This window comes from Sturnus vulgaris, chromosome 22 (genome assembly GCF_052056855.1).
Source record: "Sturnus vulgaris isolate bStuVul1 chromosome 22, bStuVul1.hap1, whole genome shotgun sequence".
In the NCBI taxonomy this organism is placed as follows: Eukaryota; Metazoa; Chordata; class Aves; order Passeriformes; family Sturnidae; genus Sturnus; species Sturnus vulgaris.
The window spans coordinates 412903-429859 of NC_142264.1; the positions used below are offsets into that span (position 1 = coordinate 412903).

Consider the following 16957-nt stretch of genomic DNA (forward strand, 5'->3'; position numbering starts at 1 on the left):
ACCTGCCAGAATTACCCAGGGCCCGACAAGACCTCTGCCCAAACCTGCAGCAGTGCCCATGGACGGGCACCCACCCACCTGGGCACTGCTGCAGCACAGCCAGGCCACGGGACACCCCCAAAGAACCCAGCCACTGCCAAAACAAACTGCAAGGAACTTATTAGCAAGAGGGGTTTATGTGTGGTTTATTTTGTATAAACAGCTTTTCATTAGATAAATGAAGCCCAACAACCTTTACAAATGTTTCCAATTATGCAATGATGCCATTGAGATATCTGGATGGTGATAATCAGGGAAAACACCAGTGACATCTCCTGCTCGGAGCTGGAACGTGCTGTGCTGCCTGCACGGCTGCTCCTCCCAGGCCCATCCCACCCAGCCCCAGCAGGCACTTACTGACTCCTGCTCCCTTTGATGGAATCTGCACTATTTACATTCATCCTGCCCGAGCCTTCTATCCAAAACACTGAACATCTCATTGTACCAATTCTGCATTTTGAACTGTGCGAATTAAGCATTCTTCATAAATAACAGCCTGGTTTGCTGCACTGCAACTCCTTTTTATTAGCAGCACAGAAATGCACAATGAGCAGCGTGTTCTATTATTCTTTGTCAAATCACAGAATGCTGCATTAGAATAACTCTGCTGGTCAATGTAATATAGTATATTAAATTCAACTTCTGTGCAAAACCCACTGTAAAACAGCATGATAAGAAGGCTATAAAAATTTAATTTTACTCCAAACTCCATCAAAAAAAAAAAATGGTGTGAAAAGTAATTTTGCATAATCAGTACACGCCATCTGGAACAATTAACTGATTTCTATAGAACTATGAGGATCAGTCATATCTGCTTATTAAAGATCAGAAATTATACAAGTAATAAATCCTTGAAAAAACTAAGCGTACTCCCGCCTGTCAATGCTATTTTAACTTCAAATACTGAGGAACGCCTGATAAGGCTGAAAAGAAGAGATTAATATATGCAAATTACATCCAGCATTTAAAATCCCCAACAACTGTCTCTGGTTTTCTGTCCCTTATTTGCTGCCTTTATGTTTTATTCATAGACCAACTCACCTGTCACTTCATAAGCTATAATATTATGGGGGGTATTATTAAACAGCATAAAGCCAAGCTTTAATTGGAAAGCTTCATTGCATTTTCCAATTATTTGGAGTAAATTAAAAGCAGATGCACATAGTTTAATAAGGATTCTAATATCAGTTCCGGGAAATCAAAATTCATTGTCATTACTATGCTGTGATAGTTTTGCAAACTGTACTCAATTTTGGAGGTTTTGAAAAGAAAATCTGTCTCTGCAATCTGTTAATTGTCATTTGGTTAATAACTGTTTAAATATCCAAACCTCTGAGCGGCTCCCTATTTTAAAAAAATTAAACTCTGGCACTGGCAAAGCAAAACAAACAGTGCAGGCCACCCCAAGGTTGTGCTCCATGGGAATGGCACAAGCTCATCCTCATCCTCTTCCTCCATCAGCCACTGCTGACACCCCAGCCCTGGGATCCAGGTCACCTCCAAGGCATCATCACCCTTCCCTGCATCACAAACTGCTGCTCTGGGGTGGGGACACCCCAGTCCTGGGATCCAGGTCACCTCCAAGGCATCATCACCCTTCCCTGCATCACAGACTGCTGCTCTGGGGTGGGGACACCCCAGTCCTGGGATCCAGGTCACCTCCAAGGCATCATCACCCTTCCCTGCACCAGCCCTGGCTGTGCAACCAGGCTGTGCCCTGTACACCTGCTCATACATAATTCATGGCTCCGGGGTTACAGGCGGATAATCCTCTCAGCACAGACTGAGCAGCCTCATTGGAAAGGGATGTGGGAGCTGAGGAACACGGGAGAAGCCCGGGAGCAGGAGGGGACACGGCAAGGGCAGGGCAGTACCAGCCAGGGCCTGGAAAAAACAAGTATTGTCTGTCTGAAAATGTCACCTGTGAGAGGCCATGGCTCCATCACCCCCGATTGGGGTCTGTGCCCCAGCACAGCCTGGGGAGCACGGGGGGCACGCTGACACAGCACACCAAGGATGGGATCATTTAGGAAGAAACATACTTTTTGAATCTCATTAAGTATAGTATTAAGTAACACACTTCCCTTTCTGAAATATGCAGCTGCAGCATTTTACATGAGACTCCAGCCTCTCTGAACTGCTGGATATTAATAGAGCCTTTCATAGCTGGAAGATTATCCAGGTCTCTCAGTCCAAAGACTGGAAACTGCAATAGGGTAAAGAACAGGCTGACTTTAATCTCAGCTTCAGGAAAGAGGTTTCAATACAGAATAAAGCCTGTGTCACAACTTGTCTGGCTTTTGGACCATCCTGATTAAAATTCAGTGTTACAAAATATATATTTAGTTCCGCTTCTACTCTTAAGAAGCACCAAGAGCTAAGGGAAGGGATGGGCACCGACAGTAAAATGCAGCACAGGACCTCCCCTCCCGAGACTGGGGGTCTCAAAACCCTTGAACATTAGAGACAATTGCAGAACCACCAGGAACTGTGCTAGGAGATGAAGATAAAAGCAATCCTTGTGCACTGATCCAGAAAATAGAATCTCCTTTTTTTTTCCAAATTACCTGTTTTAGTAAACACACTGTGACAAGTGCATAATTTAATTATCTACAAAAATAATGAAGCAAAACAATAGTTTGTAAAAATAAATTATTAACCTCTGATTAAAACACCTGTCCTCCTATATACAGAAAACAGCTTCTGCATCTTTTAAAAGGAAATAGACAACTAAGGAAGTGGCACATAACATAACCTGGCATTTTGCAACAAGAAGGAAGTTGACATATGGGCACTAAAATATAACAGAATCTAAATACAGAAGACGTCTGAAATAGACTTATTTTGTCACTATCAAAGAAAAAAAGAAAAGAAAATGGGCGGGGAGGGGCGTAGATACCCCAAGGCATTTCCAAGTCAGCCCCTCCTGAACAGGAGGGCTCAGGAAGCCAAGTGCTGTGTCAGGAGCAGGGTGTGAAGTGAGTGCTTCCCACGGCACTGCCCAGACAGATGACACCTGCCAGAGCCCCAGCCTGCAGTACAGAAAAGCAACTCGGTTTCCTTTTCAGGAATCCACTGCCTTTGATGTTTTTCCAGACCATTAACATCAGTTTCCACTCTCTCTGCTGCCTCCAGAGAGCTGGATTAGAAACCTGCGTGGAGTGAACGCCAAATGTCGCTGCAGTGCCTGCAGAACAGCCCGGGCTCTGCACACAAACCCTAGCCCAGCCCAGCCTGAGCCATGGCAGAGCCTGGAACAGCCCCGGGCTCTGCACACAAACCCCAGCCCAGCTCCTGCCATGGCAGAGCCTGGAACAGCCCCGGGCTCTGCTCACAAACCCCAGCCCAGCCTGAGCCATGGCAGAGCCTGGAACAGCCCCGGGCTCTGCTCACAAACCCCAGCCCAGCTCCTGCCATGGGAGAGCCTGGAACAGCCCCGGGCTCTGCACACAAACCCCAGCCCAGCCTGAGCCATGGCAGAGCCTGGAACAGCCCCGGGCTCTGCACACAAACCCCAGCCCAGCCTGAGCCATGGCAGAGCCTGGAACAGCCCCGGGCTCTGCTCACAAACCCCAGCCCAGCTCCTGCCATGGCAGATCCTGGCTCACCCTGCCCTGGCTGGGCTGCCCCAGGCTGGCACCGCTGCCCTCTGCCCCTCCCCAGCAGGGCTCTGCTCTGTCCTTCCTGCTGGGAACACTCACCTGTGTGAGCCAGCAGGTGGAATTTGGACTGGAGCCTCAGCTCACAAATGTTTCCCTCTCCAAACTCTCATACCACAGTTTGCTCTGACCTTTCCCAGAAAGTGTCTTAAAGAGGGCAATAAATACTTAAATATCGTAAAAAGCTATTTATATATAAATGTAATAAATACCCATTTAAGTAAATATTTACCTCCCTAAGGTAATAAATACCGGTGTGTGACTCCAAAATAAACAAGGCAGAGCTGTGGAGAAGCTGGCACCTGTGAGAGCTGCACATGGAAACCTCCCCTCCATGGCATGCTGGCACTCACAGCGAGCCAACGCTGCGCTGGCAGCCCGCCACACTTCCCTTCTCACTCAAAATACTTCACACAAGTAGCTTGATATGCATCAATTAAAGTGTTCAAAGACCACAAAACAGTACCTGTAAGGTAAGAAACACATGCAAAGGCACTTCAGCATCAAATGACTGCTGGAAAAGTCCCTGCTCCTCAGCCAAACAAACAGCAAGTGCTGTGCTCTGTCACAGCACGGACACTGCTCTATCAGAAGATAAAGCGTGTTATGTTTTTTGGGATGTGACATCTAAGCTCCAACCCACAGGACATGGCTTTTCTCCTCTTAAAGAGAATGAAAACCTTCACCTGCAGCTCAGCAAGGTCTTGAAATGAACATGCTCTGAGTGGTGAGAGATGCTGTACTTGTGGATCCTGGTTTATTTCTATGGATTAACATGACTTGAGGATGGGTGCCTAAACTTATGGATGACATGTATGTCCAGCTAACATCATTAATTTCTTAAGGTACTTCCACAAACGTTTTCACTGTTTGGGGCTGACAGCTGGCAAGTGTTACCTGAAAATGCTACCAACAAACATATAGCAATGTTCTGCTTTTGTTCTACTGCTTTCCCATATTTAAGTGTTCAAAAGATGAACCTCAGTCCGACCCAAGGGTAACTGATCATCTTGCTATCTCTAAATTTCTGCCAGAATAAATATCCTTGGAAAGGTTCATATGAGTGAAGTTGGGTTTCTGGCTACACACTGCCAGCTGCAGCAGGATCTGGAAGTTCATACAATTGTTTCCTGCATAAAACCGGTGTAAAGAGGCTTTAATTGCTTTATGCACACATTCTGATGGCTTTGTACAGACTGACACACTCCCTACAACACAATTTCTATCCTCATCTGAGAACAGGCCAAGAGAGAATGAGATTGTCCTGGAGTCAAATTACACAAACTTGTCTGCTGCTGCCCCAAAACACATTTATCTGTAATGCAAGGCTGAAGATGGCTACAGGGGAACTTCAGGGGGGAAAAAGACAACCCTGCTCAGCACAATGCACAGATCATTGGCAGCAAGGGCTGGAACCCTCTGCTTAGCAACTTCAGAATGCTGCAGTGGTGTTAGAGCCCATCCAATTAAGTGATGCCTGCAGAATATTTACACTCTTACATCTCTTGGTTCCTGGAAGGGTTAAAGCTTATTATTAGCATATAATTTACAGGTCCCTTCTCCCAGGAAAGAAATAATGCACAGTAAATGCCACATTCATTTTAATAATACATGTTACAGTCTGTGCCCAACATCTGCACAAAGGTAAAGCAGACAGATTTTTTTGACATGTCCCACTCTGCCATCGAAACACAGGCTTTTTGTTTTGTAAGTGATGGAAGGTTTAATCAAGGAAGCAGGCAATTCATCAATCGAAACAAGGCTGCTCACACTGCCCTGACAGCACACACATGGTTTTATACAGAAGAAACCTGGCCACCTGTCAGGAGCACCTTTTACATCAGGATATACAAATACACTGGGTGATCAATCCTCCAGCTCTTCCCATTCATTTCTTCATTTTCTTATTGTATTTTTCTTTATGCTAGATGTTGCCCTCATTCTCTGCAGGAATAGATGGGAGACAAGGCAGGCTATGGCTGTTTATACACTATCATAAAAATTTATATACCCTTAGAGTGACTTATTTCCCTTCTATTTGAGTACCATTATTATAAATAATTTTTCACTTCATTGAGGAATTTTCCCTGTATGTTATTATCTGTGCCTGCCTGTGAGGGCTGCCTCTCCCTCACTGTGCTTGTGCCTCTGATAAGCCAAAGCAATATGCTGGCAGAAGATGCTCAAGTCTGAAATGAAGGCAGTATGTAGTCACAACAACATCTTAATTAAACTGAAGGCCATGAGGAAAGACTGTGCTGTGAAATACTGAGCTGTGTCTGTCAACAGGTCTGTCTGCAGCGAGGCATCCTTCTTGCAGCAGCTGCCTGCCCCAGCATGCACATTAAACCTGTCAGCTCCTCAGCACCCTGCCCCAGCAGCACCCACAGACATTCTGCACCAGAACTCATTCTGCCTTTTGGCCTGGGTGCCTGGCACAGGGGGGCATGAGGGAGGCTGCCAGGCACGAGGATGATGCCAGCAGTGCTCTGGGCAGTGCCTCCCCACCTGCACCCTGCCAGGGGCACACTTACTGGCATGTGCCAAGAGAAGGCTCCCGAATTTCTGGTCACCCAGTGTGTCATGGCCAAGACTGGCAATGACAAAAGACTGGTTAGAAATTGTAATTGCTGCTTTTAGGACCATTTTTCCCTTGACTCCAGTTTTGTGCAAACAACTGCCCAAGGGGTAAGGGGCAGTTCCAGTGAGGATACAGTTATTCTGCCAAAATATATTTGCAACACAAAGTAGGACTGACAGCCAAAATTCATTTTATCTTCCACAGCTGGAAGCGTGGTTTTCATAGAATACTGAGAAAATCCTGGGTGTCTACAGAGAGCAAAGAGAGCCCAGGCTGCAGCTCCTCATCCTACCCCACTGCAGCCCTCCCTTCCCAGGCAGACTGAGGCCACACCAAACTCCCAAGAGACTGCTCACAATGGCTTTTGTTCCTCTCAGCAAGAAGCCCTCTTGTGAGCTGGGAGCCAAGAGAGGGAGCCCAGAGCCCGTCCCTGTGTGTGCTGGGGGCCCAGCTCCCCTGGCCCTCCCCTGGCAGCAGCCCAGGCGTGGCAGCCGGCTCCTAAATCTCCTGTTGCCATGGCACTGCAGCAGCACTGCAGAGAGCCCAGACTGCCTGCACACGACACCGACGGAACAGGAAACTTGGGAATGGCTTCCAGAGCGTGTCTGGGGGCTAATCCACCTCCCAAAGGCTGGAGCACACAAAGGGAACTGCGGCACCTCGCTGCAGCTGCTGACAAGGCAGCCGTGGGCAGGAGCTGTGCACGAAAATCCTGTCAGTGCACAGGATGTGTCATACGACAAGAGCCTTTCTCTGCAAAGAGCTCGCAGCTGTAATAGCCATTACAACATATGCACAACTCATAACAGTGGTTCTGGAGGAGAATGTGCAATTGGAGGAAAAATAAAGAGTTATATACTTGAAAACGAGCTCGAGCAAACATGAAGAACTAATGCCCCGTCTGGCTCCACAAGGCCTTGTTTTGTGCTTTGCCTGTAAGGGTCTGGTGAAGCGTTCAGGCTCTGTGCAAAGCAGGCACCAGGAGCAGAGGCCAGCACAGCCTGCAGCACGGGCAGTCCCCCTGACACTGCACAGAGCTGCTGCCCCAGCAGAGACAGCACAGCTTGCCATCCATCCCAGGCAGAACTGCCTCCTGCCAACACAGGAACACACCTTCCCTGACATTTCCAAACCTATCAGGGCAGGAGAGTAACAAGAAAAACGAGGACTGACAAGTATTATGCAATTGTTACATTTTATCTCTTTGGGAACCTGAAGCTGCAGTTTCAGGGAGAGATTATTTAAATAACCCTTTGATTATGGTACATGAATTAATGCCATGTTCCTATGTTACAAGTGTCACTCAGTACTAACAGGGAACCCGTCAGTGGTACTTTTTTGCCATCCTCTCTTCCCTGATTACACACAAGCACCTTCAACTGCACAGCCCACTGAACCCACTGCTGGATGTCCAAACTGTCCTAAAATCTCCTTCAGCCAGATGAAGGGACTTTCACTAGGCTTTGACAGAGTCAGGTTTAAATCCAGTATCTTTCTCCTCTTGCAAAAACAACATAAAACAGAGCCAAACTTGTGCATTCTACCATGACTCTACCATGATTCTGGCAGTATTTCTTCAGGTGTAAGAGCACTACAGAACCCCCTGGCAGCAGGGCGAGGGCAGGGTGGCACTCACCTGAGATGGCATACAGGTTGGAGTGCTCCAAATCCAGGCGGGTGCTGTGGCTCTTGCCCCGAAAGCTGGCTGGCAGTGTCAGTGAGATGTGCCTGAGGGAAAGGGAGCAAATGTTAGCACAGAGCACAGGGTGCTGCTCCTGCCAGCTCACTGCAGCCAGGTTAAGCAGCAAACACCAATTTTAATGTTGCTTCCAAAGCTGTCTACACTCAGTGCCAGCCCCTTCCACCCCTTGGAATGCAAGAGTGGCCACCCACCCTGAGCAGGGCATTCACAGCAGCTCCACACCATCAGCACCCATCAACAGCCAGCACAGCTCTGCCCCTTTAATCCACATCTCTGTTTCTCTCATGCACATCCCCATTGGCGTCAATGTTAATAAAATGTTATCATTAATCTTCTGGACTGCATTGCCACACATAAAAAAAAAAAAAAAAAAAAAAAAAAGATGTTTCCTCTTCATGGAGGGGCTCAGGGCAGCGTGAGGCAGAGGGAGAAGCTCCCACCTCAGCTGAGTGAGAGCTCCTGAATCTGGGCATCTCCCTCCTGCCAGGAGAGCCAGGCAGCCTTTGTGGGACACAGGGCCCCGGGTACTCCCCAGCACTGCATCACACCCTGCCCTCAGCCAGCAGCTTTTATCTACCACATGAATCATCTGGAAGTTATCTGCCTTCAAAAACAGGACACGTTTTGGGAAGAACAAGGTATTTTTAGCCCTTGATGCAGATGATGGTGAACAGCACAGATAAAATAAGAAAAAGCAAACATCAGTCTGAGTTCGCTTTTGCTTTCCAAAGCTATTTTTAACCAAAAAAAGATGGTGTGAAAATATATTTGAATTTGGCTATCAGTTTGCTGTTTGAAACACAATCCACATGAGAGTCTCTGGAGAGAAGCATGCTTGTTATGAACAAACACACTTTAAAACAGGAGACCACTGCCTGTGGGCATGACATGCTTCTCATTCGATTTTTAATAGAAGTATTCAAAAATATTTTCCAAGCCACCAAAGGCAGCCAGTAGAAAGTCTGAATTTCTCTGCCCTCTATGGGGGACTGCTTTCTTCTCAGCAGAAATTGTTCTGACGTAGGACTGGGCATTCCATCACTCCAGCTGCTACAGACAGCCAGAGAGATGTCTCCAAGATGAACATTAGCTGCACAAGACAGGGCAGTGACTGCTGCATGGAAATCAGCTCTCCCCTTCCCTCTTTCTTTTTATAAAAGATGACATTGTAGGGAGGAATGGGAAACAAAGCCTAATTTATTTTAAATTAATGTAAACTTTGGCCAGGATCAATAGAGCTTATACCTACAAACTTGATTGCATAATGCATTTTCCTCATGTGTTGCGAGAGCCAAATCATTTTGCATTGTAGAAGACAAAAAAAAAGAGGCTGCCACTGAAAAGCAAGAAAATCCCAATTACGAAGTCCCCAAGTTCCTAAACACATATCGTGAAAGTATGTGCAGTTCTGTGGCATATGGCAAATCAATTACTAGTTTAAATTTTAAAACAAAAACATGGTAAATGTGTTGCACAAATAATCAAGAACAACGGTTTGGTTTAGATTACAGCGGCCACTAGAGTTTTGAATACAATTAATCATCATTCCAGGCACCAGGAAGCCATATTGACACTTATTCCTAATTTGAATATTTAATTAGGGTGAAGTTCTTCATCAAATTATCACAGAACTGGGAGGAAAGCCTAAAAGATTTAAACAATTACTACTTTAACCCTTACCCAACTGCTCACCTGTGAGCACAACAATCTCCTCCTGCTCTGCAGAGCTGGAACATGCTCAGGCAATGTGACAAGGCAGTTTGTAAAAGGCCCTACAAACACCCTGGGAAAGGGGAACACACACCCAGCACCCCAGAGGGCTTCTCTGGAGAGGCCAGGCTGGCACAGGCTTGTTCCTCTGACTGCTTGTCAGAAGACCAGAGCAAAGCTTTTGGGCCACATCTCTATTTCAGCATCGAGGGTGCTTCCTTCCAGGGCTTTTCTGGGACTCTTTGGTTTGGTTATTTTTCATTGAAGAGCCTGTCCAGAACCATGTACCAGGCTGTTCCTGCTGGCACAGCCACTTGTCGTGGCTGGGAGGTTTCCCAGGCCTGGCCCTGAGCAGGAGCTGGTGGGATGGGGCTGGAGCCCAGGGCTGCTCCAGACCTGCTGTAGCTGCAGCACCCCACGAGCATCCTCCCTGTGCACAGCCCTGCCTCCAACAGCCCTCCGTGTGCTGTATTAATCCAGATAAGAAAATCTCTTTTAATGAGGAGTGATATACTTATGAACTCTCTAGAGTCATAATTAGAGCAAACTAATTGAAGTTGTGTTTTGACACACTTTCCAAATTCACGGGTACTGCATGACATATTCACAACACTACTGCAGCACACCGTGGTGACAGCAAAATCATTAGGCTAATAACACTTATTTGCATTCTGATCATGCCAGCACGGCCGTTAAATGCTGCCTCAACCAGCACTCGTTTACTCAGAAACTTTCCACTGAAAGATATTAACAGTAATTATTAGTACCTCAGTGAATCTCTGGTGTTAAGGAATGGCAACTCACACAGACTGTCCCCATGGCAATTCTGTCCCTTTTGAACTGCCACAGCAGCAGCTTTTCCCTGCCCAAAGACAAGCACTGAGGCAGTCTGAGCTCAGTTTGGACAGCCCTGGCAAGGCCAGGCCCAGGGCTCCAGCCTTTCCCTCCACAGCTGCAGTCAAACCCATACTGCTCCAATACCAAACATATTTTTTCACAGCATATGATAATTTGATAATTTCAAGACAATTTAGAGCAAGTTTAATCACCCTTTTCACTCAGTTGCTCTTTTATTCAGCAAATCCACAGAACAAGTCAGCATGTGATAAGGAGATCTTCACGTGCAGGCAAAGGGGATTTGAGGTCTGTGCACATTATGGCCACTTTTTGAACATTTTTGGACAGAAACTCACATAAAACAGGCCCAGGAATGCCCTACAGTTCCAAACCTGTTATTAAGAACTGTCTGCAGGAAGGTGATGAACTGCTTTTGAAGTGATGGGGCAAGTACTCATAAAAAGGAACAGAGGACCACAAGGGGAAGTGCCAGATATCAAAGGATGCTTCATAATTCATATAAAAATATCAACAAAGCACAGCAAAAGCCCAATGGTAAGTTGGGCTTTGGACCCAACAGGGACAGACTGGGGTGGCACAAGCGTGACACCCAGAGCAGCATCTCAACTGTCAGGCAGAAAGTTTCATTTTTTCACAACCTTCAGAACAGACTGCAAAACCTGCAGTCTCATGGGAATACCTTACCAAAAAATCCACAACAGCCTTACTTTCCATAAACAATGATCATCATGTAAAGATCATTCCTCATGAAAAATTGAGAACAGAACAATTAAATTTCCAGCTGTAGAGAGCTGAAAACACACCTAAAATGAGTTAATATCAGGCTGCAGCTCTCAAGAAATGTAATCCAACATGAAAGCTTTGCTTATGCAGACTGGAAAAGGCACATTTCTAAGAAAGTAGCTGCTGGGGTTCTATGAACTGGCACCAGAGGACTTGGCAACCACCCCCTGGAGCAGGAGGCATCTCCCAGGCTGCAGCTCTGGACCACAGCAGGTATCTGTGCTTCCAGCAGTGGCAAGATCCCAGCTACAGCATTTCTTCACAGCCCTTAACTCTGACTGTGTTGGGGCACTGAGATGCCAGAACACCTACCTCATACTCCAAAGAACTGCAATGAAAACCTCAACTGCGAGGCAAGAATCACCTCGGGTAATGGACTTCATTCCAGACAATCTATTCTAATCGTGTAAACCAAATATTTAAATACTTTTTAAAACCTTCCTGACCCTTTCCCTAAAACAAGCAACATATGGGCTTTGCAAGCATTTCATCTCATTCCAAGCTACTAAAATATCCTGTTTCCTAAGAGTCAGTGAGAACTGGGGGGTGCCAGATTCAGGTTTTATAAAAGCCCAATGGCAGGAGAGAATGAAAAAGAGTGAGCGATTCTTTCCACATTCAGATCTCCTCATTTAACTTTTCCAGCTGCAAGGAGGGAGGAGAGCAGCACACCCTGCAAGCTCTGGGCCCAGGGGTGCCTCTGCCATCCCTGCACCAGGGCAGGATGGATCTGTGCCCCTGTGCCAGTCCCTGCACCAGGGCAGGATGGATCTGTGCCCCTGTGCCAGTCCCTGCACCAGGGCAGGATGGATCTGTGCCCCTGTGCCAGTCCCTGCACCAGGGCAGGATGGATCTGTGCCCCTGTGCCAAACCCTGCACCAGGGCAGGATGGATCTGTGCCCCTGTGCCAGTCCCTGCACCAGGGCAGGATGGATCTGTGCCCCTGTGCCAGTCCCTGCACCAGGGCAGGATGGATCTGTGCCCCTGTGCCATCCCTACACCAGGGCAGGATGGATCTGTGCCCCTGTGCCAGTCCCTGCACCAGGGCAGGATGGATCTGTGCCCCTGTGCCATCCCTGCACCAGGGCAGGATGGATCTGTGCCCCTGTGCCATCCCTACACCAGGGCAGGATGGATCTGTGCCCCTGTGCCATCCCTGCACCAGGGCAGGATGGATCTGTGCCCCTCTCCAGCTGAGTGCACAGCCCTGGTGATGCTCACAGGGCCACAGCATCTGCTGCAAACTCACAACCCAAAATGCATGGCCTAATGCAGAATGGAGCTCCTGCAGCTTCCTCTACATGGGGATTAATTCAGATCAGAGGATTTGAGTAACTAGGACAGAAACAAACAACAGAAAAAAACCCTAATAAGTTGAATTTACACCGCTGGGAAGTGTGAGCTGCAGCCCAGGAAATCCTCCCAGGCAGAGGCTGCACCCAGAGCTGAGGCAGCACTGCAAGCACCGAGGGCTCCTGCAGGGGCTCCTGAAGCCTCGGCTGAGCAGAGCCTGCCTCGGGAGCTCCACATCCTTCACGAGCTGCTCTCCACACTCAGGAGTTTTCAGATAATGAAGCAGTAGGGAAAAATTGCCAAACAGCAGAAATACTCCAGAAAGATAAATTACACACGGTGTAAGATTCCTGGGTTAGGATTTTAAATTCTGTCAAATTAATCAGCACAATGAAGCCCAGGCTCCCAGGCCAGATGCAAAACCCCTGTGAGAGACGAGCCCCTGGCTGGGGGTGGTGGGGGCTGCCCAGGCACACCCTGGAGTGCTGCAGGCACAGCCCGGGCCCAGGGACATCCACACCTCCCCTGCAAAACCTGTTAAACAAATATTCCACATAAAGACTCATTTGGGAAGAGCACATTGTCAGCACTTTGCCAGTAATAAATAATGACAGTCCAAACACTTTACTAAAAGCAATAAACTCAAGAAGTGTTTTGGAAAATGGTGAAAGTGATTGATTTAAAGGAAATATCTGAACACAACCACATGCACTTCAGGGTGAAAGCACAGATTACAAATCAGCAGTGGCAGAGATCATATTAAATAGCAGACAACACACAAGTTTTAGGGAAAAAAAGCTCAGTTTCCCTGCAGGGCTTATTTAACAACCCAGAGCACAGCTTCTCCAAATGGATACCTCCGGTTTGGACTTAACAACCCTGTGCTATGCCCCAAAGAAAACATGCCTGCAGAAATACTGCTACAGCAGGAAGAGGGCTCTCTATAAAGAAAAATGACTCTAAGAAGATTGAAGCCTCTTCACTCAGAGCACTCCACAAATTTTTCAATGCATGCTCAAAATCGGCCAAATCCATCAGACCCATTCTAATTACAGTTCACAGCTTTCCTTCCCAGCTGCTGCAGGAGACTCCTGTGCCTGCACACCAACCGTACTGTTTGAACATTTTTTCCAAATCATCATTTTCTACCACTAAAACACACTGGACTGTGACCAATTTTTGCACGTCTTCATCCAGCTGAGCTGGATGCAAGCCACACGGTCAGTGCTGTTTCATAACAAACCCTTGATGGGAAGCAGACCCTGGAAAAGCTGTGCCAGCCCCCTGACCCACCCAAACCATCGTGTTCAGATCTGCACAGCCTACACACACCACGGGCATTTCATCCTTACATTTTGTGTCTCAGCACCCCCCACCAGAGAGGATCCATGGAAACATTCCCTCCAGGCTTCAACTCACTGTTTTCAATCACAGGATTTTTAATCCATCGCTGCTGGGATGTGACCTCAGCCCTTATGACATCCTTGGCTTCTGCTAAGTATGTAATTTAAAAACTAGGAATATTGTGCTGTGTTTCATTGTGCAAGTGATTTGAGCATTCAAGCCACTTAATATTTTCAAAATATAGTAATTAATAACTACATTTTTAACTTCATCTTATAGGTATTTTCCAATGCAAAACTTTCTACAATTAGTTACAGGTCAGAAGGTGGTTTTACTTTCGAGTTCTCCTTATGAAACAGATTTAAAAATGCAACTCCATCAAGAAAGCAGCACTTTGCAGAAAGGATAACACTGGCAACATTTCTCAGAACAGTTTCCAGCCATACCAGCAACATCCACCCCTAAGTATTCCCTGTCTGGCAGCATTTGGTTCAGATGAGGGATTTAAGGCAGACCCCCACTGCTCTGTCCATTCTGGCCCTCACACCACCAGCAGTGGCTGCCCCTGGGCTATGGCAGCTGTCTCAGGATTTGGCTTCTCTCTACACCAGAGCAGAACAGCACTGAAGCCCTGGAACCTTTTCCCTTACAGATGCATCATAAAAATCTATCTTAAATGACTTAAAGAAATAAATTATTATAGCTCTTTCTAAATAACAGGGCAGCTGCTTAAAAAATAGGAAAGGCAGAAGGTTCCCCTTCCATTACCACACTGCACAGTCAGGCTGGTGCATCCCAGCCCCAGCCTGGTCTCCACACTGCCTTGTTGGTGTTGCTTTATGACCTGCCTCGATTGCACATCATCAGCCTGCAGCAGAAAGCCACAGACTGATCCCTTCCCAAGCTTACACCACTGATTTCAAACACCGCTAATAAATCAATTTGAAAAATCACACTTCTCTGCCTAGCAAAGAAATTCCTACATTCCTCAACATGAAGCTCCACTGGGAGCAGAGAACAGGAACAAATTGTTTCCTTTTCCTAAGGAGGGGCCAGCTTAACTAGTGAAAAGGTAACTGGGAGCTCAGAAGGAAAATTCACACATCTTCTCTTACTCCTGGTGTTCAAGCAGAGCAATTGCTATCAGTATCAAAGCCAGAGCTGCACCTCCCTGCTGTGGTGCTCTGCCAGAGCTGGGTCTGCAGCCCTGAGCACTCGGTAGCCCACAGTGACCTGCTCCAAGCAGGGAGGGACCAGCAGCCAGGGCTGAGCTGCAGTAAAAACGAGCTGTTTGTGTTGGTTTTCAGGCACACAGCTCAGGCCAGAGCCCCAGCACAGCAGCCACAGGCTGGCCCCAGGTCTGGCCCGGTTCAGCTGCTCTGCAGAGCCCAGCCCAGGACGGGGCAGGACCAGGGACAGGAGCACACACTGCTCTGCCCAGGCTGGGGCACAGAGGGACAGCACAGGGCCCTGTGGCCAGGCAGGAGCTGCTGTGGGACCAGCCAGGGTGGCACGGAGCTCCTGCTGCACAGACTGAGCCTGCACACCAACTGCTGCACTCACACAGCACAGGAATGCAAGTGGACTGCAGCCACACCTTCCCTCTCCAGGAAAATCATTAACCTTGGGGATGGCACCTTGCAAACCAAGGCACTGAACAATTCCCAGGGTCAGTGTGAATCTATGTTCCCAAAACCTGACATCAACAAGCAAAAGTTGTGACTGAATCCTGGTCTCTCCAAGAGGAAGATTTAATGCCTGTGACACATCATCTGCAATCAGAGTGCTCCTTTCCCCAAAGTATCCATCACAGATTGATAACATCCACGCAGAAAGTGAAGTGCAATTCTGTCTGTCACTGGAACACACTTGGACAGCACTCACTGACATCTTGCTTGCAGCTGACAAACTCTGAGCAGGCTGTTGGAGTGACAGTGGCACAGGCTGGAAGGGACGTGGAACCCAAGCCACAGAAGCCACCCGGGCTCACAGAGCACCACCCAGGCCAAAGGGCTTGTGGCTGATTCTGCTGTACCCACAGCAGCCAGGGACTGCTCCAAAACGCTGGAACCACACTCCAAGAGAACATCACCCACAAATCCTGCTCCAGCAGAGTGTGAGGCCTGGCAGAGCTGAGCCCTGGCACTGCTCACACACTCCTGCCATGTGCTGCTCCCCAGGCCCCCAGCACATCAACTGGCACTCCTGGATGCACAGGCTGGGTAAAGCAAGAATGTGCCAAAGCTCAGGTGAGTCACCTGTAACCAGCAGCTGCTCTGGGGCAGGATGAGCTCCCTGACAACTCTGTGATGGGCCACCATCCCTGCACCACAGAGCAGAGGGGCTAGTGCACACACAGGTATCCCACAGTAACAACTCCTCCCAATTCAGGTTTAGTTTATATCCAGCAATTGTTCTGAAGCCCCTTCTTGATTCAGAATTATTCCATAATGCAAACAGCAACCGAAGAGAGCAGTGAGGTATCTGACCAGCCCAACAGTGCTCCATGCAGCACTGCTCCCTGATTCTCCCTCACTACTGAGGCAGCTTCAGAACAACCCAGTGCTATTCCTGTCAGGATACAGCCACATGGAATAAAACAGCAAACTGGCTGCCAGTGTAATCTCCTCTCTCCATGGTGATGTGAAAATAAGAGATTACTTGTGACTACAGTCTTCCACAAACACTGTGCTGAGTAACTCACCACATTGCTGACAGTGTTAGAAGAGGCCTTCAGGTTGTCAGGGTTCCCTGTAATAATTAAATATTTGCAGGATGCACCTTTATATACATTTCTATTTCTTAAAAAATATATTGGATAATAAATAACCAGAGTAAAAAAACAGACATGAGAGATGCTTTGAATGATCAGGCTGGTGGTGTAAAAGTTACCTGTAAATCACACATAGGGTGTGAGAGTGGAGCTGGCTACAGACAGGTGGGTTTTACTACAAGGCATTAATGTAACATTCAATTATTCCACTGCAT

At 47.5% G+C, this 16957-nt stretch overlaps 1 protein-coding gene across 4 annotated transcripts in view; it reads right to left on the minus strand.

Moving 5' to 3' along the window:
- MVB12B (multivesicular body subunit 12B) overlaps positions 1–16957 on the minus strand; it is a 54380-nt gene that overhangs the window by 18547 nt on the left and 18876 nt on the right. For all 4 annotated transcript variants that reach the window (XM_088177673.1, XM_014880061.2, XM_088177672.1 and 1 more), the window contains one exon: positions 7916–8007. In XM_088177673.1, the coding sequence (XP_088033799.1) occupies positions 7916–8007 (92 nt within the window). The remainder of the gene's footprint in view (positions 1–7915; positions 8008–16957) is intronic.